General features: G+C 39.9%; 3 protein-coding genes and 1 pseudogene across 4 annotated transcripts in view; 2 read left to right on the plus strand and 2 right to left on the minus strand.

Moving 5' to 3' along the window:
- LOC136260469 (ultra-long-chain fatty acid omega-hydroxylase-like) overlaps positions 1-27382 on the plus strand; it is a 53719-nt gene that overhangs the window by 14043 nt on the left and 12294 nt on the right. The window contains exons 3-9 of the mRNA XM_066054203.1: positions 7331-7372; positions 7422-7549; positions 7603-7727; positions 8380-8442; positions 10641-10770; positions 13551-13607; positions 13717-13804. Coding sequence (XP_065910275.1) covers positions 7331-7372; positions 7422-7549; positions 7603-7727; positions 8380-8442; positions 10641-10770; positions 13551-13607; positions 13717-13804 — 633 coding nt within the window. The remainder of the gene's footprint in view (positions 1-7330; positions 7373-7421; positions 7550-7602; positions 7728-8379; positions 8443-10640; positions 10771-13550; positions 13608-13716; positions 13805-27382) is intronic.
- Positions 446-5024, minus strand: LOC136259729 (KRAB-A domain-containing protein 2-like; annotated as a pseudogene).
- On the plus strand, positions 20685-21718 carry LOC136260772 (uncharacterized). Its single transcript, XM_066054631.1, has 2 exons — positions 20685-20924; positions 21097-21718. The coding sequence occupies exons 1-2, from the start codon at positions 20700-20702 to the stop codon at positions 21670-21672; spliced, it is 801 nt and encodes a 266-aa protein (XP_065910703.1). The 5' UTR covers positions 20685-20699; the 3' UTR covers positions 21673-21718.
- On the minus strand, positions 21582-25743 carry LOC136260771 (uncharacterized). 2 transcript variants are annotated; one of them, XM_066054630.1, is made up of 12 exons: positions 25193-25742; positions 24665-25143; positions 24455-24616; positions 24320-24406; positions 23996-24272; positions 23505-23942; positions 23310-23453; positions 23081-23251; positions 22849-23030; positions 22315-22685; positions 22061-22262; positions 21582-22013 (listed from the first exon to the last, which is right to left on the minus strand). In XM_066054630.1, exons 1-12 carry the CDS (start codon positions 25554-25556, stop codon positions 21690-21692), a joined length of 3201 nt encoding a protein of 1066 aa, XP_065910702.1. In that variant the 5' UTR covers positions 25557-25742; the 3' UTR covers positions 21582-21689. The 2 variants fall into 2 exon arrangements, with proteins under 2 accessions (XP_065910702.1, XP_065910701.1); XM_066054629.1 differs by having other exon boundaries at positions 24455-25143; positions 25193-25743.

The raw sequence follows: 27382 nt of genomic DNA on the forward strand, positions 1-27382 counted from the left end.
GACCAAAAAAGGTCGCAACCAACTGACAAGAGCTTTCCACCTCACCAGCTACCATTTCTAGCTGATAAACTACATAAAAATCCTTTCATAGCTCGCTACACACTGACTACTTTATTAGAGTGACTGCTCTATTAGAGTATCTCGATCTTTATCACGGTTTTCAGCCCCACTCCAAGAAAGATAATTTCGGTGTGATATCATTCTGAGGGGGGGCTTTAGCCTCCTAGCCCCCCCTTTCCGCTGCCTATGTTGATAGCTATATGTTTACTACAAGGAACATGGGTCAAAACGGTTCCGCTTTCTCTGTATTGACTATCTCTCCCTCCAAGGTTCCTTTGCGTACTCTGCAGTTGGATTGGATAAGGTGCATTCTGTCTGATCAAGTTCCTGCATGGAGCACACATCCAACACCACGCCCCTGATGTACTAGCTAGAACTATTCAGTATAGATCTAATTGATTTTTTAATATTCAAATTCAGCTTGTGACAAAGTTACAATTTTAACTTGGAATTAGCTCCAATACAGCAGTTAGCTATACACAAACACAGGCCCAATTCTTTGAACAGCATGGCCCTACAAAGTTAAAACTGTTTTCGTCCTGTGAGATTGTCACTTCATGCCTTCTTAAGCACTGTCTGTGGTACCCCCATGAGCAACTATTGCACCTGACCTACAGAGTTCACACACATAAATACAAGATTCGTTAATGTAACTAAAGCTCACCAAGGGAGTTGTATCATCATCCACCAAACCAATCATTCCACAGGAATGGCAATAGTCATTCAATGGTTCTAAATAAACAAAAATATTTTCTCCACAGGATTATAATTATCACAAGGCATTGACTTCTATTGATGCACTATACTACGTAAATGCATGTGAACACCATACTATTGACCTGGATGTCAAACCAATGCATGCACATAAGTTTTGTCTACAATGTTTAACTTAACAATGTTTAACTTTTGTATACTGAAATTTCATTCTTTCAGCATTCTTTCGGTACTCTAAGTCTGCTGCCTCCCGAATTGCCTTATGGCGATCACAAGTAGTGAGGTGATCATATGATTTTTCACTGTGTTTTTGCTAACAGAATAATAACATATTGCTATAAACATAAGGGCATTGCTGAAATCACATAGACAGAACACCAAACACTACAGTTATAACAAAACCTCCATGCTTAAACAACTTGATAAAAGAAATATTGGCCTCACACAATAAGGACAAAGATTTTCACTGAAACTAAACATTTTCACTTCTTGATATGAAAAAACCTTGATCCCACAGAATGTATTTATACATGGCTTGTGTAGTTATAACTAGGAGGTTTCACTGGTCAAAAAAGCTATAGCAGTCTATATACACAAAATTGGTAATGATTTGTACCTCTGAGACTCCGACTCCATGTGATCAGGTGGTGATGACGTATCATCTGTAGGAGATGCTATAGGAGATACAATTTGATTTGACAATGGTTTGTCAGGTAACAGTGGTGGCACACTTAGACATGTTTGCTGTGGTGACATCCTTGAGCTAGATAGTGGTGATGCACTTCTACTTGGTCACTGTGGTGACATCTTTGAGCTAGATGGTGATGTACTTCTACTTGGTCGCCGTGGTGACATCCTTGAGCTAGATGGTGGTGATGCACTACTACTTGGTCGCTGTGGTGACATCCTTGAACTAGATGGGGGTGATTAACTTCTACTTAGTCGCCGTGGTGACATCATTAAGCTAGATGGTGGTGATGTACTTCTACTCGGTTGTTGTGGTGACATCCTTGAACTAGATGTTGGTGGAAACACAGCTGGTGGTAATTCATCAAATAGCAGTGACACATCATCTAGTTGAAAGCGCCACATGATTTTTTTACATCACTATTGAACCACTAACCATCTTTGATAAGATCAGTTAAATCCTCTTCCATTATACAATGGTCAACTCCTTCGGGAAGTTCAGCAAATGGGGCTAACCTTGGTGGCTGGCCAAACACCACTTCATATGGGCTTTGTTTTAAAGTGCGACACACTTGAACATTTAAATTATCTGCAAGGGCACATTACATATTAGTTGGGCTCATACTAGTACTTACAGTGAATACATGGCAGCCAGTCAGTCCAAGATACACAGTTGGAATCCTTGTGCTCACATTTAAATGCTTTCAACTGCATTTCTACAAGATGGTTGCCCTGTTCAACTAAACCTTGTGACTGTGAATGGCGAGGTCTACCATTGATTATTTGTCACTTCTCCTGGCCACGACTTCAATATCTCTCTAATAACTTCATTAACAAATTCCCTTCCATTATCTGACTGCAATATTTTGGGGAGCCCAAAATATGGGAAAACCTTGTGCACAAGCCCACTAGCTACTTCAATGGCACTCTTGTTTATCAGTGGCCATAGCACGTGAAACTTTGACCAGTGGTCCATGTAATGTGCAATGTAGCGATAAGAATCATCTGGCATGTGCCTCATATCTATCAAATCAATCTAAAATAAGCAAGAGTGAATAATCCTCTATGTAAATTATACTCTCTCCCACAACAAACCTGACAACGTGTTAAAAATCCTGATGAAATGATTGGCTTTAAAGGAGCAGTACAATTCTGTGGCTGCTTCAGCTGGCAAATATGGCATGTGCTACAAAAATATTGAGCTGCCTCCCTTGGCAAACCTTCATACATTCTTTGGACCTACAATAGTAACACAATTAGAAATTATGATAATTGTGGGCAAGTTTGTTAAATACACATACTTAAGAATGCCGGGAAATAAATGGCGCCTACTTAAGAATGCCAGGAATAGGTACTGCTATCAAATACTAAAGAAAATAAATGGCGCCTCTCAGAATGTTGTAGTTGAAAACCATACAAATATGAGATGAAAATGAGTTTTGAATAGTCTTAGTGTATCAAACATCAATCCTGTATTTTTTTAAATCGTCAAAACCCATTTTTTGTCTGCCTGACTGTCTGTCTGACTTTTCACAACGTCAGAGGCCAAACCAAAGCAAGCAGTACATGGCCACCACAATAACAAACCCACGGATAAACCTTTCTGGTTCTGACAAGTGTCTGTTTTCTGTTATATTACATGATCATCTCCTTCGTGCAAGGAAACCATAATAATAAGGTGTTAAATTTCTGTATAGACACTTTCCTTAGAAGAACAAGTCAAACAACTATTTGACATTTAAACTACTGACATGTAGCTTCAATGATACAATGACATGACTGGACCACACTCTTAAACAATCAGAACACATACATGCCACACTTCAGAGCCACACAATTATGTCCTTTAATTGCAGTCAGCTGCTGTTGAAAACAAAACAATGGGAACTGCACTCCTATACCTTTACAGGGGCGGATCCAGAGTTTTAAAAGAGGGGGGGCACCTTGCTGAAAAACAGTTGAAGACCAAAAAAAAAAAAAAAAAAAAAAAAAAGGTCACAACAGTAATCGCTAGTTATCCTTTACCAAATATATCACGTCTGTTATGTAAAATAAAATCCTATATATATAGCTTCATAGGTAAGCTACACTGCCTCATTAACATTGTGACTGCTTTATTAGAGTAATTGACTGCTCTATTAGAGTATCTCGATCTTGCATGCAATTTCTTGAAGGGTTGGGGGGGGCATTTGCCCCAAATGCCCCATCCTGGATCCGCCATTGCTTTAAGTATTGAAATCAAGACACTAATAAAGCAGTCATAGCCAAATGTGTATAACATAGCTATGCCATAACAAGAACAGTTAACACACTAGTGCAATCAGAAACAAGTTGATGTTGTGCTACTTCTAAAAACCAAGCACCATGCAGCTAGCTAACTCATCTGGAATTAACCATTACTATTTTACTATTTTAACCAATTCATTATATCCCTGATAGATATATGCCAATATATTATGGTCAACATCCAAACCAAATTTTCAAACTCTTCTAAAGTTATGGCTGTGAATATAAGCACTTGTAGTCAGTATATTCACTGTTCAAATTGATTTCTTTGCTCAATTTTCTACTGTGTAGCACTATATTCCCAAAACTACTTCCACAATAGGCTAAAACATTAGTTGATCATCTCAGCAAAAGCCTGCATTGCACGCACGTAATGATTTCTTTTATTATCTCAGTATTATTTCCAACTCAGTACTCCAAGGAATGGGCTCACATGTTTAGTTACAAAATTAAATTAAGCGTGGCTTTAATATAAACATAGGACCACCCCATCTTCACTATATTATGCAGTCTCAGTGACCATAAAACTTGGTGACACTTTAATAATATGACAGCATACACAATTCCCATACCTCTGCAAGCGTTTTCTTGTAGCCTACATGCCCATTTTCCGTTGAGTGCACACGCTCTAATATATCATAAAACTTCTCAGCTGTTGCCACTATGCGATGATGACCAAAGACAGTTTTGTCATTATCATTCTGTAATATAGTTTTGTGAAGAGAGGCACAAAAAAACCATCATTTCTTACTCTTTGCTTGGCTGGCAGACATAGGACATTTTCTAACTTCAACTCTGGACAGTTTAATAAAGCAAACTTCTTCGTTTTAATAACCCAGAATTTGAAGGAGTTTGAAACATCGCTTCTTTCAATTCCATTCAAAACGTCTATGATTTTCTTAGCCTTCTCCTCTGATACTGTCTTGCTTGTAGTGGTGTGATCAAAATACTTCGTTCTGCAGAACTTTTCGAACAGCTCTCTGTGACCTTCTTTCGACATACTGACTAGCTAGCTAACTCGTTGAAGCTCACACCTCGCAAGCACTATAAGAACCATGAGGAGGTCTCGTGAACCACCAGGTGTGAAACGAAATTAGGTCTTAAATTGCGTGAACTACCAGGTGTGAAACGATAGTAGGTCGTAAATTGCACACTTGATCGCACCGCACCGTGTCCTCATTCGAGCTGCGCAATTTATAAATTGTTGCGCATTTTATGAATTCACAAAATGCGCAGCGTAATTTATAAACTGCGCAAATTCACAGATTGCGCCTAACAGTAATAAAGCTTGTCGCTTCCTGGCCTGTTGTAATACAGCTTGTCGCGTTGTAATAAAGCTTGGCGCTTCCAGTTGTTATAAAGCTTGTCGCTTCGTGACCAGTTTGTATTAGCTAGTAAACAAGCCTTGGACCTAAATAACAGCTACTAAAACAACACTAACCTGGCCACTAAGCCGGTGGAACAAGCAAACACGCTGTAAAGGACCTTACCTAGCGTGACTCTGTGCTTCTTTTGTCAGTGCTGGTAACGAGCTGCTTTCTAAATAGGTTAGATACCCACTGTCGTTTTTAGTAGGATTGAAACCCTCATGCTTGGTTTGGCACCTCGACGGGCATTAATTAGTGACCTCGGCTGCGCCTCGGTCACTAATTAATGCCACGCCTCGGTGACCTAACCGCGCCCTCGGATTGTCAACCCTACTAAAAAACCTCCAGTGGGTATCTAACATACACTTATAACCTGATTGCCAGTTGTACTTTTACTTGTGGTGTTCATGATCACCTGTACAACCAGTTTATATTTTAAGCTAGACACCAGTATGTTTATACACTGTATTAGGGATAAAGCCAGTACAAATATATTCTAAACAATGGTAGCATAAGCAAAGTTTGACCACATATAGCTATGTAGAAGGGAGTCCTTATGACTCCTTACCTTGTAATAGAATCAATTCCATAGAAGCTCTTTTATGTGACCAGTAGTTACCCTTAAAATACTGTAGCATCAGTGTGAGTGGTTGAGTAGTAATCAGCTCTACAGTATATGGGTGGCTCCAGAAGCAAACATCTACTGTAACTTAGTAGAAACACAGGAAAGGAGAAACAATAAAAGTTAAAATGTCCAGTCAAATTGCTTGATGTCCACTCAACTTTCACCATGTCCTGATAGTATGTCAGAACAAGTTTGAAAAGTTATTTCACACACTGGGAGAGTATACCCTCTACCACTGGATCCAGCTGTGGACCAAAATGTGGTCCATCTAGAATCTGGTAGGCTGTATCTTGCCACTTTTTCCTTCAGAGTTGCATACTCCATCATTTTGGTGAAGATGGTTTCAAAGAAGGCTTCCCCCTCCTCAGAAAGTGAGAAGCTTTCTGGTGTGCCAGTGTTGGAAGGCAGGCTGGGATCCTCTATCTCCGGCTTTGGGTTGCTTCACTCCCCTCATCGAGATTGGGATCATTATTGCCATTGTCATCACGACTGATTGGTTGACTGTCTAGACTGTCACCATCATGAGACCTCTTGCAAGACTGTTGTTGCTTCTTGCTGTCATTCTTCTATAGGTTGAAAACATCCTGTTGAAATGATGCCACCTTCTGTAACAGATCTTGAAGTAGCATTGTGTTGTCGTCTTCTCCGTTGAATCGGTCATGACTTGAGCAAGGAGACGATAGTCAAAGTACTGTCACAGCAATATAAAGAGCCAGATTGAACAAACACGTGGCAGCTTACTGTATATACTCTAGATCCCAGAAGTGACTTCATTTTAATTATTTTGTCACATGAACACTTCAAATTGCTGTAATAGTGTGTAACTATGTTCATTCCATATTGATATGGAAACGGAGCCTTCCGAAATATAATCAAGACACTTTTGGTTAATCCCAAGGTGTTCTTAATACACTGACCGTACATGTGTGGCTGTGACTGCTTTATTAGAGTATCTTGATTTACCTGATTGAGTTATGCAATTATATTTGAGGGGCATGGTATACCATGTCTAGTTCTCTACAACAACACTACATAGCACCTTACTGCAGCTAAATCTTAAAGGTATATGATCATGATATGCTCTGATTGTTGAGACTGTGGCGGCATATACTGATCATTTGTGTGGTGTGGTCTGTCCATGTGATCGTTTTATAAGTGCAGCTACATGTATCTACTCCACTTTCAGTTGCTAATGTGCTTCAAATAGTTTTGTGGCTTCTAAATGCACTCCTTTAAGGAAAGTGTTGGTATGGTTTCCTTGCATGAAAAAGACACCGTGTATTTAAAAAGAGAAAAGGCCTTGTCAGAACCAGAAAAGGCATGTGCCACTGGTGTTGTTATTATTGTGCTGTAAAATGGTAGCCATGCATTGCCTCTAGTCTTGCGACTATGGTCCGGCAGGCAGACTAAATTCAATTTTATTTTAAAATTGAATATCCAGCCATGTTTTCTTGTTTTCAATGATTATAAAATAAGGCTATCCCTTAAAATGATTTTCATCACATATGATGTCACTTTAGGAGGGGGAATCCTACTAACCAGTACTACTGTAATGTTTTATAAACAGCATAATATTATTGTTCTTCAACAGACCCTAAACCAACCATTTATGGATTTTTATACAAGTGGATTGGTAAGTCTTACTTCTTACTTCATGTGAACTACTGATACAGTTATTTTAGGTGATGGACTGTTGACCACTAGTGGAGCAAAGTGGATAAGACATCGTAAAATGCTCACTCCAGCTTTTCACTTTGACATACTCAAACAGTACATACCAGTATACAATGAAGTGTCCTACAAGTTGGTGGTGTGTTAATATACTTTGTATAATGGTAGAGTGTGTATAGTGTGAACCAATAGGAGATATGGAGTGGATTAGCTGATAGTGGAGAGTCAGTGGAGATCACTGAATACCTACACTCATATACACTAGATGTATTGTTGAGGTGTATGTACTCCAGTAATAGTAACTGTCTGGAGAAGAAGTAAGTCTTTCTGAAATTTATCACTTATTAAGTTTGATGCTAATAGTTAGAATATCACATTATGAGTGTAATTATAGTCTCTAAAAATTAGGAGTAAAAAATTCAAATACTCTTATTTAAATACTAGGGCTGATACTCTTTAGTGATAATAATCTGGTTTTCAGAAATATCCATACCTATAGTTTCATATGTGACATGTTTTATGTTGACAGTAAGTTGTATGCAATATTTCCAAGTGACAGTAATGATGAACACACATACCATGTACATTTTCAAAGTACAATACATACCTTAAACCAAACTCCGGTCTTCATTGTTGTATTTTTAGTGACAGTTGGGATGACAGCGACTGACATTGATGGTCTTAACTAGTATTTGAGTATTATGTGTACATTAAAATCCTTAACAGGTGTCTGAGCATTGGTTTCAGCCATTCATGAATAATAAAATATAATTGTGTATGCATTTAAAGCTACTGACTGCACATTTCAGTCAAGCATCAAAAACAACCATTGTAACTCAGAATGGCTTCTAATATGCCTAACTTGGTTCAGGAATATGCAGCAGAACCTGTACTAGTTCTTACCACTATGTATTATATTGTATGTATTGTTTAGTGTAATGACTGACTACATCACATTGTGTATTACAGGGATGGAATGGATTACTTGAAGGCTGTTAAACGATTAACAGATTTATTTCTTGCTAGAGCGTAGTAAGTTAATCGTACATTTATAGTCACAGAATGGTGATGTGTCCTTATCACTTGTATTTTAATGTTAGGAGAAATCCTTTAGTACAGTAGAACTCTTGAAAAGTACACCCTGAAATATGTATGATACATGGGTACTTTGGACAAAGGTTCCTAAGTACATGCATATATATATATATATATATATATATATATATATATGTATATATATATTTATGTATATATATATTTGGACAACAGCATATGTAATATTTGCAAAGTATGCAGGGGTTTTATTCTTGTAAGAGACCTGTACGAAGGTGTCTTGCTGGGTAAGACACCTAGCCACAAATTTTGACAAATAAAATTGCATACTTTTGTGCGTTCCTAACAGTGGCGTAGCTAAGTTTATACATTGACCTAATTGAAAGGGCCTGCTTCTGACTCAAATTATTCACAAATACTTTCAAGTATGGGTGGTACAACATTTGCAAGTTGACTCTCTGGTTGGATGGAAGAAACTGTTTCAGAAGACTCTGAGCATTTTTTTACATGTCATAAGTAATGCTCCAGCTTAGTTAATGTTACAGTATAACATGCTTCAATTATTAAACTAGTTTAATTGCATTCAACTGGCACAAAAACTGAATTACTCCAGAGATAGTTTGAGTGGTCAGGCCATCCATGGACTGCGAAGAAGGTCATAGTCATGCACATTATATTTGTTAATGATCTGATGTGATGTTTAAGTCAGAGATTATCTCTTTCATGCGATGCTCAACTGCATGTGCTAAGCATGTCAAGCTAGGAACGCTGGGGGCATGCTCCTTCAAGGAAAATTTTGAAAATATATGCTTTAAATTGACATGTGGAGGCTATTTTTTATTGTTACTGATTTGCATGATCAATTAGTTCAATGCAATGCCATGTAGTTGACTCATTGGAATTTTTGAAAAGTAATTCAATAATAAATGTAAATGATTCAGACCAAGCAATGTAATGAGTACGGTCGCTAATCTGTGCTGAATGCTCTATTAGAGTATATTACGACGACTGCTCTATTAGAGTATCTACAATTTATAGGTAGTACTAAGTAGGGCCAGAGCCTACACCTATGGTGACACAGTGCTGGACCACTTTTCAGCTACTTGAATTACAGTAATGTCGTCTAGTATAAATGTTTGAGTAGAAAATCAGGAGTGCCTAAACTCAGGTCTGCTCAGCCTGTTGTTGAGAATTTTTACTGAGGTAGCTGCCTCGGTTGCCTCAATGGTAGCTACGCTACTGCCTAACAAAATTCCAGTCAAACATGTCGTTGTCTAAATATCTAAGACATGTGGTACTAGGATTCTTCAATGGATAAACATCCCTTAGGATTGATGTAGTAATCATCTCAGCTCTGCCTCAGTAATTATTACATCATTCCTGAGGGGTTATTTATCAGCTGAAGAATCCTAGACTTTCTAGCTACTTTAAGACCAAATTAATCATGTGATACACTGCATTGGGCTTATTGCACCACTACCACATATGTGTATAATACAGCACAAGGGGGAAATACAGAATCTGGTTGCTGTGTTAGTCTTGAGATATACAAGTGCTTTGTTTTTCATGCACACATGCAAAGGCTATGCTTCAAGTGATAATTATATTGTCTTCTTTCTGGAATTTGTTTTGAATACTCTACTCAAACTGCTTCAGTTTAAACTATCACACATATAACTATAGTTTTAGACAAACAGGTTAGTTGTACAGGACTGGTCTTAAGTTTTTCTTTCTGCACGTAAAATTTATGCGAATGGTTGTAGATATTGCTACACTGAATGTACACTACCACTCAAATGCAACATCGTCTCGTGGAGTGCAAGCAATTAGAGCGATGCTGTAGAATATGCTGATGGAACTAGTCTCTTGTGTGCCCAAGTGGGGTTATTCATAACTGTACTGTATCTTTCACATAATTGTATTCTGTGCAGAATCCTTGCTACTGTGTTGATAAATAAAGCACACTTCAGCACTTGATCCTCCCATTTAAAGTAATAGATAATAGTCTCATTGCAGCAGTTACACATCAATATGAGTACCCCTTATCACTTGTTAATAGGGTTTACACGCCAATTTGCTTTACTATGTACACAGCCCTGTAATGCAGACAATGTCTTGAAAATGTGAAAGTACAGAATATGTTGTGTTAATACCTCTTTAATATTGGACACATGTAGTAATCCACTGTATGTCTTTGACTGGATGTACTTCAATACTCCTGCTGGTCGTCAGTTCCTCCACTATTCTGATGTTGTTCATAAATTCTCAGAAGGAGTGATAGTACAGAGAAGAGAAGAATTGTTGAAGGTAGATGATTTATTTGTGTTACTGCATGTACATAATGTTATAACATCACAACTAAATAAGCCTTTTCCATAATGACGTCAAAGCAAAAAATGGCGACCTCTGTTTGGGGGACTCTAATGTTTTCAAGTACAGGTGATATTGGGTGACAAATAAAGATTGATTGTTTGTGTGATTCAGGAAGAAGATATCGAGCTAAAACTAACAAGTATGGGTATAATGCAGCGGAATACAATCGTTTACGTGAGTTTTGAAAGTTTTGGCTGGTTTTGAAGGTTGAGTAGAAATAACATTCCTTTATATATGTTGTAACCATACCTGGTAACTTGGCTTCATTATCATCCTTTATTAACAACTAAATGGTTCATGAAAAACTTGTTGTCATTATGGAAATTACGGAACACGTGCCCTGACTATTAATTGTAAACTGGCCATTTCACTTTAGTTCAGCTATGTTCCACCTGTTATACAGCATTACAAGCAAAGAACTGCATGAGAAGCACCTTTGGAATTGATCCAGTCACACTACAGAAAATGAACCACTGAAGTCATGCTTATCAATCAACACCTATGTGGTGGGGAAGAAAGAAATGGGATCATAAAGGAGGACAGAAGGAGGTCCACAATCAGCATTTTTGATAAGTATTTTACTCTGAGCCAAACTGGCCCAACCCTGACATCTACTGCTCCACCAGTAGTATACCGCTGGGACAGTCAGCTTGAGTTTAATGTGTATTAGTCACAAAGCTGAACTAGTTCTGAGAAAATTGGAGCAGAAGCCATGAGTTGTGTGGGTCGTTTTGTGTACACACTGGACCAATGGAGCGCCATATTGCCTTATCAAATATCCTGTCCATGATACATGTATTGTAGCTGTTACAATTGGTGAAAAGATTCATCTTGGGCCGAAGTGATGTCAAGCAGTGAAGAGATCAAGACTGTACGTAGCTTTATATACATAGTCAAGTTATACATGGCTGGAGGCATCAGTCCGTCAGTCAGTCAGTTAGTCAGGCAGTTTTAAAAAATTTAAAATTTCATAGAACTTGTTGAAAGGGTTTGGGGTCACTCTGAAGACATTTTTGGGCTTGGTTTTGCCTAATAAATATTATCAAGCTGTTATGAAAGAAAAGTGAGGCTGGTTTTCGGTGATATTCTTGCAGCAAGAAAATACAAACCTCCATGATCCGTACTACACAGTACCACTGTACTGTATGATGTTGTTGTTCTGCTTTGTCATACTTTTAGTTTGGCCCACCCACCACTTCTAAAACGTGTGTGTGTGTGTGTGTGTGTGTGTGTGTGTGTGTGTGTGTGTGTGTGTGTGTGTGTGTGTGTGTGTGTGTGTGTGTTGTGTGAGATATACAAGTACACAAAAATTTGTAATTTTAAACTAGAGTAAGGACCATAGCACATTGATAAAAATTACTGAAACAAGCTGGAGTAGTGCACAATATTAAACCACAGTAACAATAAGAAGTATTGTATCCCTACTGTACATTCCAGAGCACAGTAGGGTTATAACATTTCTTATTGTTTTAATATTGTGCTCTACTCCAGCTTGTTTCAGTACTTTTATTGATGTGCTATGGTCCCTATTCTAGTCGAAAATTTCAAAAAAATTTGTGTACTTGTTTGTTAACTTTTTGTAAAATAAAATTATTATGACTGGTAAACCCATGCATACCACATCAAAAGACATGGTGCCATGCGCCCCAGCTATATCAATTATCGTCTGAAAAGTGAAGTATCCATTATGCTTCATTGTCAGCTATGTTCATGCAACCCATTTCACAGAATTATGAATCAAGAACTGTTCGAAAAGCACTTCTGCAATCAAAGTAGCCACTATAAAAAATTCCATTATGAAGGAAAGCCATCACGTGCTACTGCTAAATTGACACTTTTCACTGTTAGCAAAGATGAATGGGACACAAAGCAGGAGTAAGTCCATGAAGAAGCATTGTACGTACTGGGGTATGCCAAAAGGCACCTCTCAGGCTGAAGCAACATCGAACAGTGAAAACATCAAGCCCGTAGCCTTAGTTGTTATCAAGTTATGAAGACATCAGTCAGTTACTCAACGAGTCATTAGTCAGTCAGTAGAAAATTCCGTTAAATAATATTTTTTTTAAATTCCATAGCAACTTGGAAACATTTCAGGTCAATCTGAAGGCTTGTTTGGGCTTAGTTGTTACCTAACCAATGCTTCCTCATTGTTGTCTGGGAAAAGTGAGGCTGGTTTTGGGTGATTTTTTTCGTGGACCATGCCCACACCTTTGTGGTCGCTACTATACAGTACGATAGTACTGTATGATACAATAACCAGAAATAATTAAATGCTCTATATATGGAGACCTTGCTCTGAGGCCATATAAACAGTGTAAGCCTTACCTGTATCATTAGCAAAGTATGCTTTTTGGGTTTTTATTGTTGATAGGTAATACAGCAGATGCATTTCTACAAATTTTGACATGTTACAATCAGCTGTTAATGTGCAGTAATTAAGTTGAAATCTTAGAAGTTAGAGACAGAAACTTTAAATACCAGGTACTATGGCATTGGAAACTTTACAAGGGACAAATTTTTGATATATTTGTGCTTACAAGAGATTTGTCCTCAAGATTGAGCTGGCTGGTGAAATGTTTTATGTACTGAATCTGTTATGCATCGTTTAAAGCATTTTTCACCACAAAAAAAAATTTAGAAAGCATTGTACTATTGACCGCTAGTGACTAAGCGCAAGTTGCAGTAATGTTACTAATTGTTTTCTATCACTTTAGACTTCAAAACCAGCGAAGAAATATGTGGATTTTTTAGACATTCTTTTATCAGCAAAGGTACTATATAGTTGCCAGTATTATTTGAATATTGCTGTTGTTGTCTCAGTTTTATTTTGTTAATACTCTGTGTGTCCAGACTGCCATTATATCTCCTCATAAAATGTAGGATGAAAATGGTGAGGGATTGACAGATACAGAAATTAGAGAAGAAGTGGATACTTTCATGTTTGAAGGACATGACACTACTGCATCAGGTAGAGTCAGTTTGTCAAATGTTGTTAGGGAGGCCAGTTTTCAATTGTGACAACTAGGTGTGGCAGTTAACTAAATAAGTGGGGTTTGAAAAACATGCCAAAATGCTTGTGGTTGAACTTACACTTTCAAATGTTCTCACCAGATACTTTGGCTGAATGCTCTTTGTGGTGAGTGTAATAAAAAGATCATGCATCCTAAACCTGAACATTTATGCATAATCAGTTTTGGTTTGAATTTCTGCATGAGAAACCTGTGGTTGCACGGTACGGCATCAACTCCTGGCCATATTTATCATACTATATGGTAGTACTGTATAGTAGGGTTGGATTTTCCTTTCCAAAAATCATACAAAACCCAGCCTCGCTTTTCCTTCATGCCAGCTTGGCAGTATTGATTAGCCATAATCAAACCCAAGAGTGACTCCAAACCCTTCCAACAAGTGATGCCTTCAGTCAAGCATATCTTAACTGTGATTTAAGCTATTGACTTGATTTCTTCACTGTTTGATGTCACTTACATCTGAGACATGCCTTTTTGCTAACTGCGCATGCTCTTTTGTGTCCCATTTCATTCTCCACTACCACATTGGTGTTGATAATGCCTCATGACTGGTACCAAGAGTTAATAATAGTAGGGAGGGAGAGTATCCAACGCTCAATAGGCCTGTGTAAAATGAGCGCGTAGAACGAATGGCTTCTTGGTCAGACGTGTTAACAAACAAAGAGTAAGAGAGCTTTTACGAGGCCGCCACCGACAAGTAATCGATACACAGAATTTTATATATTTTTTTGTTTGATAGCCCAGCAAATGATATTATTACAAGAAAGAAACAACAAATTAAACGTACAAAGAAAGGAGGAAAAAAAAGTGCAATAAGAGTTACTGCTTAATTAATGGGAGTCTTGATTATGATTATATTATATTGGAAAGACAGTAATGTGCTGATATACATTCAATAGTATAAATTGACTTATAAAAGTTGGTCCAGGAGTTTGTCATAACCAGATGGTGGCAGCTCATTCCATTCTTTAGTAGTTCTGTAAAAAAAAAAAAGCATTGTTGATAATGTTGGGTGTGTGATGGTGGTAATATAAAATGTAGTTGGTGGAATTGTCTGGTGGTGGAGGTCTGTGGCAAAAACTATTGTAGCATTTGTATGGCTGGCTCTTGATAGTGAACAATTCTAGATAAGAGTGTCAATCTGCTGGCTTTCCATCTTTCTTCAAGTGTAGACCAATTAGGATCTTTCAACATGGATGAAACACTACTATGGAAATCATAGTTGGAAAAAACCCACCTTGCTGCTCGTCTCTGTATCATTTCAATTTTGTAAATTAAAGATTTCTGGTGTGGGTCCCAAACTTGGGTGGCATATTCCAGGATTGGACGGACAAGTGACGTATAAGCTTTGGATTTAACCTTGTTGGTACATTTTCCTAGGTTTCTTTTGATGAAATTTAGCATTCTAGTGGCTTGGTTGGTGATATTTGTTATGTGAGCATTCCATGAAAGTGTACTGTTGAGTAGAACTCTGAGGTACTTATATGTGTCACTTAACTGAATTGTTTTATTGTTTAAAATATATGTACTTGTAAACGGTGAATGATTCCTTGTAACTCTTAGTAACATGCACTTGCTAACAATGAATTTCATCTGCCATACATGTGCCCAGTTTGAAATTTTATCAAGATCTTTCTGCAATAAAGTGGTATCGTCATTGTTACTGATTGAATGGTATACAATACAGTCATCTACAAATAGACAAATGGATGATGAGATGTTTTCACTGATGTCATTTATATATATAACAAAAACATTAGGGGACCTAGTATGGTTCCTTGGGGGACTCCTTAACACGGACATAGTCAGATTCAGTTCCATTAATCACTACTCTTTGAGTTCGTTTTGTTAGCCACTGAGATACCCAGTGGTGAGTTCTACCAGTAATACCATAAGACTGTAACTTTAAAAGCAGACATTGGTGGGGCACAGTGTCAAAAGCCTTAGCAAAATCCAAAAATAACACATCAACTTGTTTACGATCATCCAGACTCAAGTCTTGACTCTACTTGAATGAGGTCAATTGGTGCTGATCCTAAAGAGTGGCCAAAGGAGCCCTTTGAAGATCTAGAACCCCTCAGACATCTAATTGCTGACCTCAGAAGTGAGAAAGACAAGCAGCACCGGATCCACCCCATCACAGAATAGAAAGCTATCAAGTCTTGACGTCTGTGCGTGTCTCGCTGGGTAACAATGAGTATTTGTTTGTTGTTGAGCATGTAACTATCCACTGGAGAACTGCAACTCTAGATGAACTGCTTCGAAATTCGGTCAGTTCTTCGACAGCACAGTGACTCGTTTCAAGTAAAGGCGCACTCAAGTATTTCTTCCCCACATCATGGTAGGCGTTTATTGAGATGCTTCTACTGACGATGTTGGTTGAAAGCAAGGCTCCCCTCAACTATCTTCATGGACACGCCAATAACTCTTCTCTTCGCTCTTCTCGAGAAGGACCGCTTTCACTTCTCTCGTCCGCACTACTCAAGAGGCTATTGGATACGCGTACCTGAGTAGACATGTGCTACAAGTATGGCTTGTGTAGTACCAATAACGTTAAATATCGGATCCGTGCAGTCAGCTAAAATAATATTTTCACATTAACACTTTGAGAAAATAATATGAAAAAGTACAGTGATATCCGGGCTGCTCTACGCGCTCATTTAACACAGACCTATTCAGCATTGGATACTCCCCCTCCCTACTATTATTAACTCTTGCTGGTACTGACTACCATTAGAATTGTCTGCAATTTCTGTATATATATATAGTGACTGAATTGATTGTAGAAGTGTTTCTTGTATTGTTTTAATTGTGCTGTAAAGCATTAATAAATAAACTAGTGTCCATTTGGTTCTACTTGGGGTACTTAGAGATAATAAGTTACTCTCTAGAATTCCTATGGATATAATTAAATGAAAATAACAAGGAGAAAACATCCTGACCACCTGGTAGACTCCTGTAAACGTTCGAGTGTAAATTGGATGGCTGCAGGTTCGAGGCTACCTAGTGTAGTGAGGTTGACCGCCAGCAACTCTGGCCCGGAGGATGGGTTGTTACAGCGATTACACAGGATAGGATGATAACAGCAATATAAGAGCACGCACAATACTTCTCAATATCACAACTGACTCAAAGGTCAAGAAGACATACATGTACACTGTTTTCACTATATGTGTTGATACCTATACAAAGAATTACTTAGCTATGTTTGTCAGTGTGTGCACGTTCTGTTACTCCACTACACATGCCCCTTCTTTATAAGGACATGTCTCATGTCAGTCATCTCGGTATTGAAGTGGTCTTTGACGATTCTCTCTCTGTGGATACCGATGTCTCATTTTATTAGATTGCTGAACTGAATTATCTGCCTGGTTGTTTAACACAATAGGAGCATTGTTCTGTTCTGTCACATCATCATCTTGGTCAACTAGTTGCAGTACAGTTCCCGGTGGTACAACAGTAGAATTTTCCAATGCTGTGTCCTCATTCATTTGGGCATTGTCTTGGAAATTGTTGCTGGTACTGGTTTGAGGCCTTGGTCTCATGTCTGGTGAGCAGGGTTTTAGCCGCTCAAAGTGTACCACTTGTCGCTTCCTGTTTTGTGTGTGTTGTATCCTGTACACCTGATCTGAAAGTTTCTTAACCACTTTGTAAGGACCAGTCCACGGACAATGTAACTTTTTTGACTTCTTTTTGCCTACCATCGGTGTACAAAGCCATACCAAATCTCCTTTTTCATAAGCTCTCCCATGAACTCTGCTGTCATAATTTTCTTTCTGTCGGCAAGCAGCTCCCAGTGAATGCTTTCGCACATTTATGTAGCTGTGTTCTAGTGAAGATCGAAGGTTTTGTATGTACTCTGGAGGTGTTGTGGTTGCTGAGGCAGGGTCGCCATAGATGATGTCTAGTGGGATTTTTGCTTTTCGCCCAAACATTAAATAGAATGGGGAAAACCCAGTGGTGGCATGTTCTGATGTATTGTATGCAAAACACACTTTTGCTAGGTGAGTTTCCCAGTCATCTCCATATTCATCAATCATCGTGGCTAGCATCGCAATTATGGTCCTGTTAAGTCTCTCCACCTGGCCATCACCTTGTGGATGATAGGCTGTTGTATGGGTTTTCTTGATGTCTAGTAGTTTACTGATTTCCTTTACTAAAATGGACTCAAATTGTGCCCCCATATCAGTGTGAAATTGTTCTGGTACTCCAAAGCGGCAGAACATGTTGTCGATAAGTTTATTCGCAACGGTTTTAGCCTCCTGATTTGGGATTCCATAAGCCTCTGCTCATTTAGTAAAATAATCGGATACTACCAGGATATATTTATTACCTGTGCTACTTTTAGGTAGGGGGCCCACAATGTCTGCAGCAATCATTTGGAGTGGGTATCCTCTCTCCACCTTTTGTAGTGGTGGTCTTTGCTTCTGGTTTGGCTTTTTCCTGGCTGCTCAGTGAGGGCAATTTGACACCACTCTTTGACACTTTGAGAATACCCTGGCCAGTAGAAACGCTCTTGAAGCTTCTTAAAAGTTCTATCTTCACCCAAGTGTCCTGCCATCCTTCCTCCATGTATTTCATCCAGTATTGAGCTCTGCTGCTCAGTAGGAACTACCAATTGCAGGTGTAACTGGCTGCCCTGTGTATTCTCATATTTCCTGTAGAGCACTCCATGCTGGATAGTAAGCTGCTCCCACTGTTGTGAGAGCGTTGTGACTTCTCTGGGGAGGCGCTTCAACTCATCAGGAAGCAATTTATCTCCTTTTTCTTTTGCTGTTAAAACAGGGCCAATGATTTCATCCTGTATCTTAACTCAAGATCGGTGGTGGACAGTTCTCTCTCAGGTGTTAATAATGTTGTTGCAACTTGTATCTCAGGCTCACTAGTAGTGCACTCTGATTCTGGCCGTTGGCACTGACTACATGGATGGCGTGACATGGCGTCTGCATTAGTATGTCTCCTGCCTGGGCGGTGTACTATTTCAAAATTGTACTCTTGCAATTGTTTCACCCATCTAGCCAGCTGACCTTCAGGCTCTTTAAAGTTTTGCAACCATATTAGTGATCCATGATCAGTACGAAGTATAAACTGGTGCCCTAGCAAATAGGGTCGGAAGTGGTGAATGAAAGTCACAGCTGAGAGTAGCTCCTTCCTCGTCACGCAGTACTTCCGTTCACTCTTTGATAGAGAGCGGCTGGCATAAGCAATAACCACTTCCTGGTCTCCCTGTCTCTGTGATAGCACAGCCCCAATGCCTTCTTGGCTGGCATCTGTGTCCAATATGAATTCCTTTTTGTGGTCAGGATAGGAAAGGATAGGAGCAGTGGTCAGGCGATTCTTCAAAGCTGCAAAAGCTTCTGCACATTCTTTGGTCCACTTAAATGTTCGTCCTCGTTCAGTCAACTTATATAGTGGTTTGGCTAGTGATGCAAAATTGCAGACAAAACGGCGGTAATAAGAAGCCAGCCCTAAAAACTGCTGCACTTCCTTTATGGTGGTAGGTGTTGGCCATCCTGAGACCTTCTTGGTTTTAGCTGGATCTGTGGCAATGCCTTGTCTGGACACCACATGCCCTAAATACAAAACCTCCTCTCGAAAAAGTACACATTTTGCTGGCTTGAGGTGTAAATTGGCTTCTCGCAATCTCTGCAAGACTAATACCAGGTGCTGAAGGTGCTCCTCAAATGATTTTCCAAGCACAATGATGTCATCCAAATACACTAGGCACTTTGACCACTGAATACCTGCAAGGACTAAATCCATCAACCGTTGGAATGTTGCTGGTGCGTTGCAAAGGCCAAAGGGCATAACTTTAAATTCAAATAGTCCTTCATGTGTGGCAAAGGCCGTCTTCTCTCTCTCTGTCTCTTGGATCCATCTCAACTTGCCAGTATCCGCTTAAGAGGTCTAACGTGCTGAACCACTTTGAGCCATTCAGAGTATCCAGTGTTTCATCTATGCGAGGTAAAGGGTAGGCATCTCGCTGTGTTACTGCATTCAGTTTGCGGTAGTCTATGCAAAACCTAACAGAACCATCTTTCTTTTGGACTAACACCACTGGTGAAGCCCATGGGCTCTTGGATGGTGTAATTACATCTTTGGATAGCATATCATTAAGCAATTTGCGTACAGTCTCCCTATGGCAAAGTGGCGCCCTTCTTGGTGGCTGACGAATTGGTTGGGCTGTCCCTGTGGGGATTGTGTGTGGAAGCAGATCACTGTGGCCCAGGTCATCATCACCTGCTGTGAACACATCTGCAAATGCCAGTAGGGTACTGTACAGTGTTGTCTGTTGTGCACTGGTAAGTGTGTCTCCACTGTCAGTTACCATCTTCCACAAGAGCTCTTGTTTGTGGGGAGGGGCTTCAGGTATTTGAGTTAGGCTAGAGGTATGTAGGTTCTGTGACACACTAGCAATCTTAATAGAGTCATCTAATTGAGTAATCTGGCCTATTCTAGAATCTTTGTAGATGTTGACAACTTCTCCTGATAAGTTGGCTAATCACAGTGGGACTGTGGTATTGTGGCCATCATTATGGGGTGTTACCACGGCTGTAGCAACCATGACAGTATCCTTAAGTGGCAAAGCTTCTAGTAACCAGTCGGCAGAGCTACTGATAATGTCTGTGGTGGCTACCTGCAATTGTAGCTTGCTAAACGGTGGGATGTTGATGGTCTCTTGGACTCTAACAGTAGACACAAGTGCATCATGTTGATCAGTGCCCTGTAACAGTGGTATGGCTTTCCCTGCTATGTGCAGCACCCAGAGGAGGTTGGACACGATATAAGCGCTACCAAAAATAATCCCTTTAATTGCATAGTTTGCATACCAAAATGGCGCAGTACGCCTACGTCGATGTACTCGCGAAGGGGAACTCGTTTCAATACGTTGTTCCCAACTTTCCTGTATTAAGGGAAATCAAATTATGTTGGGAGGATCAGGATGATGGTACTGTACACTACTTCGACGGTTTTGCTCACGACACTGATTTGTTGGATCACCCTCTCCCTGCAGTGGCCCGGCTCCCTGTTAGCTTTGATAACGCCTTCTTAATAGACGTACGCGATTGTGGCTGTAATTGCGTATGTTTATGATTGTGTATGTATGTGAGAACGCCACATGTGCAGCTTAACTTGAACTGAATGTTGTATTACAATATTCAAATAGCTTAATAGTTGAAATTAATAAAAATTTGTTCAGTTTATTGTTTGTTTTTTTTTAATTTCACAGGAAGAAGATTTTAGTAAAGCTGTTGATCTGTCTCAATACACATTGTTCTGTGATAATAAGATTTTCGTGATGTGGAATTGGGAGTGGTTTGATTTTGATCGCGAAGAACCCAGTGATGAAGGGTCAGATATTGTTGTCGAGGATCAAGGATTAGACTCTCTCAGTGATGAAGAGGATCTCACTAATTCCTTTATTACCCATTCAGTGGTGTTCAAGTGCATAGGGGCAACAAAAGAACATCGTTACCAAGAGTTACTGGGATTGGCCAAGCAGAAGTTAAAGGATGGTCACACAGTTCCTGTTAAGCTTCAAAAGGAGCCCAGCAATAATATTGATTCCCGTTCCATTGCATTTATGTGCAAGGTTGATAAGGATTGGGAACGGATTGGATATGTTGTGTCAGAAGCTCTTCCTGATGTGCACCACGCTATGGATCACAATAAAATTCTTAAGATATACTTTGATTGGATTAGATTCAAACTGTATAAAACTCCAGGCTTGTATGCTGGAATTATTATTACAAAAAATGGAACATGGTCCCGAGTTGTTGTACAATGTAGTAGTGCTAGTCAATAATTGTAATTATTTCTGAGTTATTTCTTATGAATTGAATATGAATGCTCATCTGTTAATTGATAAACCGTGCCAGGTGGTGGTGGTAGCTTGACTGGTAAATTGTGAAAGGAGGTTCTGATTGAAGTAGATTTACGGACAGAAAGTGTAACTCTATTGTTAGATCCGAGCAATTCATACTGAGGTATACGCTTTGGCTTGGAACTTTTGTTTCCTTTCGTATCAAAATCAGGCATTTCTCCCTCATAAAAACGACTTCGAGATGACGTGTAGTAATAAAAAGGCAATTCTGGATCAAGCCTTTTAGCAAACTCATGTACAACTCTTCTCCAGCCAAATTGAACCTGCATGATAAAGCATGAGTTAGTGTATAAGATGCAATGCTATTCACCTCTTTCAGTGTGAAATCTTTTCCCACACTATCCCGCAAAACACTAAAGAAACACTCCACGTCATCGGTTGTACTTGCCCTGGGGTGCTCGGGTGGTTCATTGTTAGCAGCAAGGTATTTACACCTCCACTCACGAGATTCAATGTTAGCAGCAAGTGCAATTATTGTCTCCCTACTGAACCCTCTCACACCCGCAATGCTTCTAAACACCAGAAATACATTGTCATAAACATACCAAGCTGCATGTAATATACCTGTTAACTTCCAGTAAACTAAAATCTCTTAGTTTCTCTTCTTTGTGCCAAGGCATTAAATCATCAAGCAGGTAATTCAGAAAATCGTTGTTAAATTCACTACGTTGTACCCTTGTAAGCCCCCTTTCATCACAAGCACGTCTCCAGTTACAGACAATCCTAAGATGTTGGGCCTCTGCATTGTATTCCTTCTCCTCCATCCATTTCACTAAAGACTTGCTAAACAGTCTCTCTACGTCCTCTACAGATTGTTTACGGACACCTGATAGAGCTGTGTAAGTCAGCCCAGCAGACGAGTCATGTAAAGCTTCCTGAAACCTTTCTAACTCTATGTCAGCATGTCCTCCGGTTCTAAGACTGTGTCCAATGCGCTACATGGATTTAAAAATATATGCATTATCTCAATAACAAAAGCTGGCTGCTCATTATAAAGCATATAAATTTCTCAGCCAAACACTAACCCTAAGGAGCTATTATTGACAATCCTATACATAGGTGCTTTAGCACATTAGAAATTGTGGAACTATCACGTACCTTCAATATGTGAGCTTCATCCTCTCGTTCACAAAACTGAAGTCCCGTGATTGGATGTACTTCCGGAACATACAAATAATCTTTGAAAGGAATTCCTTTGGAGTGCCACAGATCTATTTGGTGCTTATATTCCAACTGGGCCAAAATGGATCTCAACTTGTCTACTTGCGTCTCATCTTTACCTGCAACAGTAAATACCATTTCAAGCATATAGATTTTAAGATGTACATACCTTGTATCCAGGTATGAACATTATAGCCTGTAGGCACGGTCTTTAACCTGAGTCGCTCAATTACATCATCTTGTTTTGCACCTGCCGTAATCCACCCATGAATTTGATTGAGTAGGTCTGTATGCACAGCATCATTATGAACACGTGCTGTAACAACTCCGTCAGCATTACCTAATTGTAAAATCAACATACAAAGATATACTAAATAATTGAATTAAATTTAGCTTACACAATGGACTCAACATTCCAATCATTGTCTGTAGCCCTGTACGCGAATACTTTCTTCTGGCATCACTAAGGACTTGAAACACAGACAATGGACGAGTATTCCCTTTACTCCGTAGAGAATTCCACTCGCCATCTGTAGTGAATCCTAATAAATTTAAAATAAGTGGCATGAAGAAATACCCACACTGTAGTTCACCTGCCACCTTCATCTTCCTCTTAGTCATTTCTTCAATAATCCTGTTGGAGAGCTCACGAACTTTTAAATCAGACAAGCCCTTGTATGGTATACACTGAACTGGTATCGCATATGGTTTTGTTCTTCGCATCTCTTGGCTAATCATGAAAACCAAAATATGGGTTGCTGCAGTACTTTGGTGGCGTGTTATTCCTTTAATAAAGGAACGTAACTTCTTCCGAATATCTGTCAAGAGTCTAGGAATGTTTTCTTGCTCCCAAAAGCACTGACCAGCTTCCAATCTGCTATACAATAAATTAACTTCTGTATGCAAGGATCTTCCCATTTCATTTAAGTCCCCAAGTTCCTTTATCTTCCAGCTCAAGTTGATGAGGTCTTTTTCAATGTACTTATTGGACTGCAACTTCTCTGAGTAAGTATCATTTGACTGCTTCAATTCTAAAACAATCCATTTAGTTCACTATGCATGTATAAATGTAGTGTATGTATACCTGAATAAATGAAGTCCAAGTCCTTCACTAAATCTTGCAAGGTGCGATCTAGATCTTCCCCAGCTCTATCCTTTTGTAGACCAACCTTATCGGCCTCCTCCAATCGTTGCTTATAACCCTTAAACTGCTGCTGCAAACAGCCATCATTTAGATCAACATCACCACTCCACTGTTGCTTCACAGATTCTTTAAGGCCTTTGGTGATGTCACACCCATCAGCTTTTAGCCACCACCATGCCTCAGGGCTCGACCTGGCAGCTTCATCAAGAACAGAAATCTATAATGTTGGGATGAGAGATGATAAACAATGTTAAGAAAAATTACCTGGATTTGTGAATTCAAATGTATGTTACTTGATTCGATGTCACGGCGCATTGTTCTATCCGACAGGGCTGGAATGTTGACTAATGCCTACAGCATAATAATTTTTAATTTGTGCAATCAAATCCAGCTCTTTACTTTCATAGTGCTTTGACTATGTGAGTTGTTTTCTGCCTCTTCTGATGATTGTCCAGAAAACACTACACTCCACATGGGCCCCCGGAGTAATTTTGTCCACTTCTGTCCAAATTGGCAGTACATGCTTTGCTGCCATGACCGGTAATCAGGAGGACAAGATATCTGGGTGTGAAAAGAGATTAACAGCCTTATTTCCTTACAGAAAATTACCTCTCGTAGGTCATCGCAAGCAAAAAAGCTGGCAGCATACTCAACTAAGCCCATAGGCATACGTTTCATGGGAAATTTCGAGTCGGTGTTATCTTCCCTTAGTGTCCCCATTCCTTTAGCTAAGTTGTACAAAACGTTTGTACATTTATTTAGCCTTAACTGTAACATGGCATTTGCTGAATGGCACAGGAAATCATCAGGAACTTGCAGGTCATGACAAGATAACAGATATGAAGAGAAAAGCCCAGAGAGTGTTTGTAGTTGAGTATCCTCTGGTAGGCTGCTAAACAGATCAGCAAATGTGGGTGGATTTTCATTTCCTGTATCAGGTGCAGGTGAATTTTGTGCACTACGCATGGGCTCATTCACAGGTGTCACACGTGCAGTAGAATCCTGTCCACAAAAGTCGGCCTCTGCCTCTTTTGGCGTCTTGTACTTTTTGGATAAGCCTCCAACTACTTGGAATCGGCAAGCTTGTGCTAAAAAGTAACTGTACTTAAAATTTTAACACGGCTAATATATACTTACCAGTTCTGCACGTGCTCAGGCCTGATCTAGCTTGCACAAATTCACTGGCACTTCCCCAGAAATCTTCACGCTTGTGAGCTGGCCATGCATTACCTTCACAATGAAACAGCACAAAATCAGTCAGTGCTCTTAATTCGGAATCAGTCCATCTCTCCTTTGGTTTAGGATTATGAATATGATTCGACCTGTTTCTAAAGGTTTGTGATAAAACACGTGGCGACAAACTGTTCCTATTCTGGTCCTGCTGTCTAAGAGGAATCCGCTTTGGCTCTCTATGAGGTGTTTGCAGCGTTGGGGAACTTCTTGCACGCTTCTGAGTAGAATTTTCCGGAGTACATGCTCTCGCGCAATCCTGACCATCCATTACATTCCCGCGCTGCTTTCTCACGTGATACACTTAAGTTGAACGAGGAATTTACTACTTTAAAGGGTGGGGTAGATTGGGGTAGATTGTTCGAACGGAGAAGAAATTGATTGCATTTTCGAGTGGTGTACTTAGAAACTTCATTAGAAGCTCGATTGCTTTTTACATTGAAACAGATGCGCTCACGTGTGCCGTGTCCAGCCTCCTCTGTGCAGCACCTTTTGCTCAGTGTTAATCACACACTTGACACTCTGTAAAAAATCTAACCCTAGTATGGCTTGAGTGCTTAATCCACTGGCCACTAAAATATCTGCCCTAAGCACCTCACCGGCTAGTGTGATGTCTATTGCTGCAGCACCATGGATTATGATAGGGCTACCTTCAACACCTGTCAACTGTGGACCAGTCCATGGTTCTAGAGTATTTGCATTTATGTCTATACCCTTAGATACCTGTTCCCACGCATCCCTGCTGAGCAGGCTTACTGATGCCCCTGTGTCTAGCATAAACTGCACTCTTACCCCTGAAACCACCCCAATCACATGGTATGCTTTGGCAGGATTTACTGCCAACAGATCAATAGCATTAATTTTACAATTATTTGACACATTGTTTACAACTTGCATATGTGAGTTACAGTCATTAGAATTAAGTTCACTTGTTGATGATTGGGTCTGTTGGTGGTGATCGCCCCCACGTGCCTGACCCTCGGCACTGGGGGCTTCTATTTTCCCTGCTTACGCTGACCATAGGTGGCAGCGCAACCCTTGGCAAAATGGCCCTCTTTGCCACACTTCCGGCAAATAATAGGCTCCTGGGGCCGGTTCATAGCTGTCTGATTCTGCTTGGGTGGAACTGGCCTACGTTCCATCAGTTGAGAAAGGGTGTGCTCCATCTGCTTCATTCGTATGGTGAGGGACTTTAACATCTCCACCATGTTATCTTGTCTCATCTGGATTGCTGCTATAGTAGCGGGGTTTTCTTCTGAGACATGACAGCCATTTGTAGTAGTTATAGCAGCTGCTACTGAGTTAGTAGGTCCGGACGTCAGGGATAAGTGTGTTTCTACCTCCAGTGTATACATCACGGCTTCGTCTAAATTCTTTGGATGTCGTTGACGAACGGTTAACGCAATCGTGGGCTTCTCTATCAATCCCAGGAAACGATCTAGAGATAACTGCTCTCTGGCCTTATCTTCTAAATCAGGGAACGCGCGGTCTGAGATAGCTCGAAGATCATCGGCTAGGTCTCCCCATGATTCCTTCTCCCGTCGTTTCCTAGCCTGAAATTCCGCTGCGTATAAGTCCTTCTTGCTACTAGGCTCAAAACGTTGACGTAATGCGCACGTGGCTTTCTCATATGTTGATTTCGCCTCTTGACTCAGGCATTCCCATGCTGTCTGCGCCTTTCCTATCAGCCTTACTTGGAGCCATAAAAGACGAGCGGATTCATCCCATCCATTAATCTGAGCCACACTATCAAAGTGGACAATCCACTGGTCCCACCTACTACTCGCCTCTCCGTTATATGGTTCTGGCGTTATCACAGGACGATTAATTGTAACACTACGAGTACCTTCATGGCTGTCTCCAGATCCCTGAGGCTGTAGTGACATGTCTGCTGCGAACAGTAGACCACGTGATCACCACGCTTCTAATTGTCGCACGTGTCGGTGTGTCTAGACGATGTCAGGAGAACGAAAGAACACAACTCTGGTCAGCTAACCTTTCCTGGTACCGTTAATCCAAATCTATACCACGGTACAACAGCGTTTTCACCTTTGGTTCAAGTTATAAACTGCCAGGACTACGCCTGCCGACTACGCC

The sequence above is a fragment of the Dysidea avara genome, chromosome 7 (genome assembly GCF_963678975.1).
Source record: "Dysidea avara chromosome 7, odDysAvar1.4, whole genome shotgun sequence".
Classification (NCBI taxonomy): domain Eukaryota; kingdom Metazoa; phylum Porifera; class Demospongiae; order Dictyoceratida; family Dysideidae; genus Dysidea; species Dysidea avara.

Bases quoted from the DNA above. Each gene is read 5' to 3' on its own strand.
- LOC136260771 (XM_066054629.1), bottom strand. From the start codon at position 25,556: ATGGATGGTCAGGATTGCGCGAGAGCATGTACTCCGGAAAATTCTACT. The intron at 24,407-24,454 runs GTAAAGAGCTGG...ATTATGCTGTAG, and splicing joins ATAGTCAAAGCACTATGAAA to GCATTAGTCAACATTCCAGC. The intron at 23,252-23,309 runs GTAAGCTAAATT...TTTTACAATTAG, and splicing joins TGGAATGTTGAGTCCATTGT to GTAATGCTGACGGAGTTGTT.
- LOC136260772 (XM_066054631.1), top strand. From the start codon at position 20,700: ATGGCGCAGTACGCCTACGTCGATGTACTCGCGAAGGGGAACTCGTTT. The intron at 20,925-21,096 runs GTACGCGATTGT...TTAATTTCACAG, and splicing joins ATAACGCCTTCTTAATAGAC to GAAGAAGATTTTAGTAAAGC.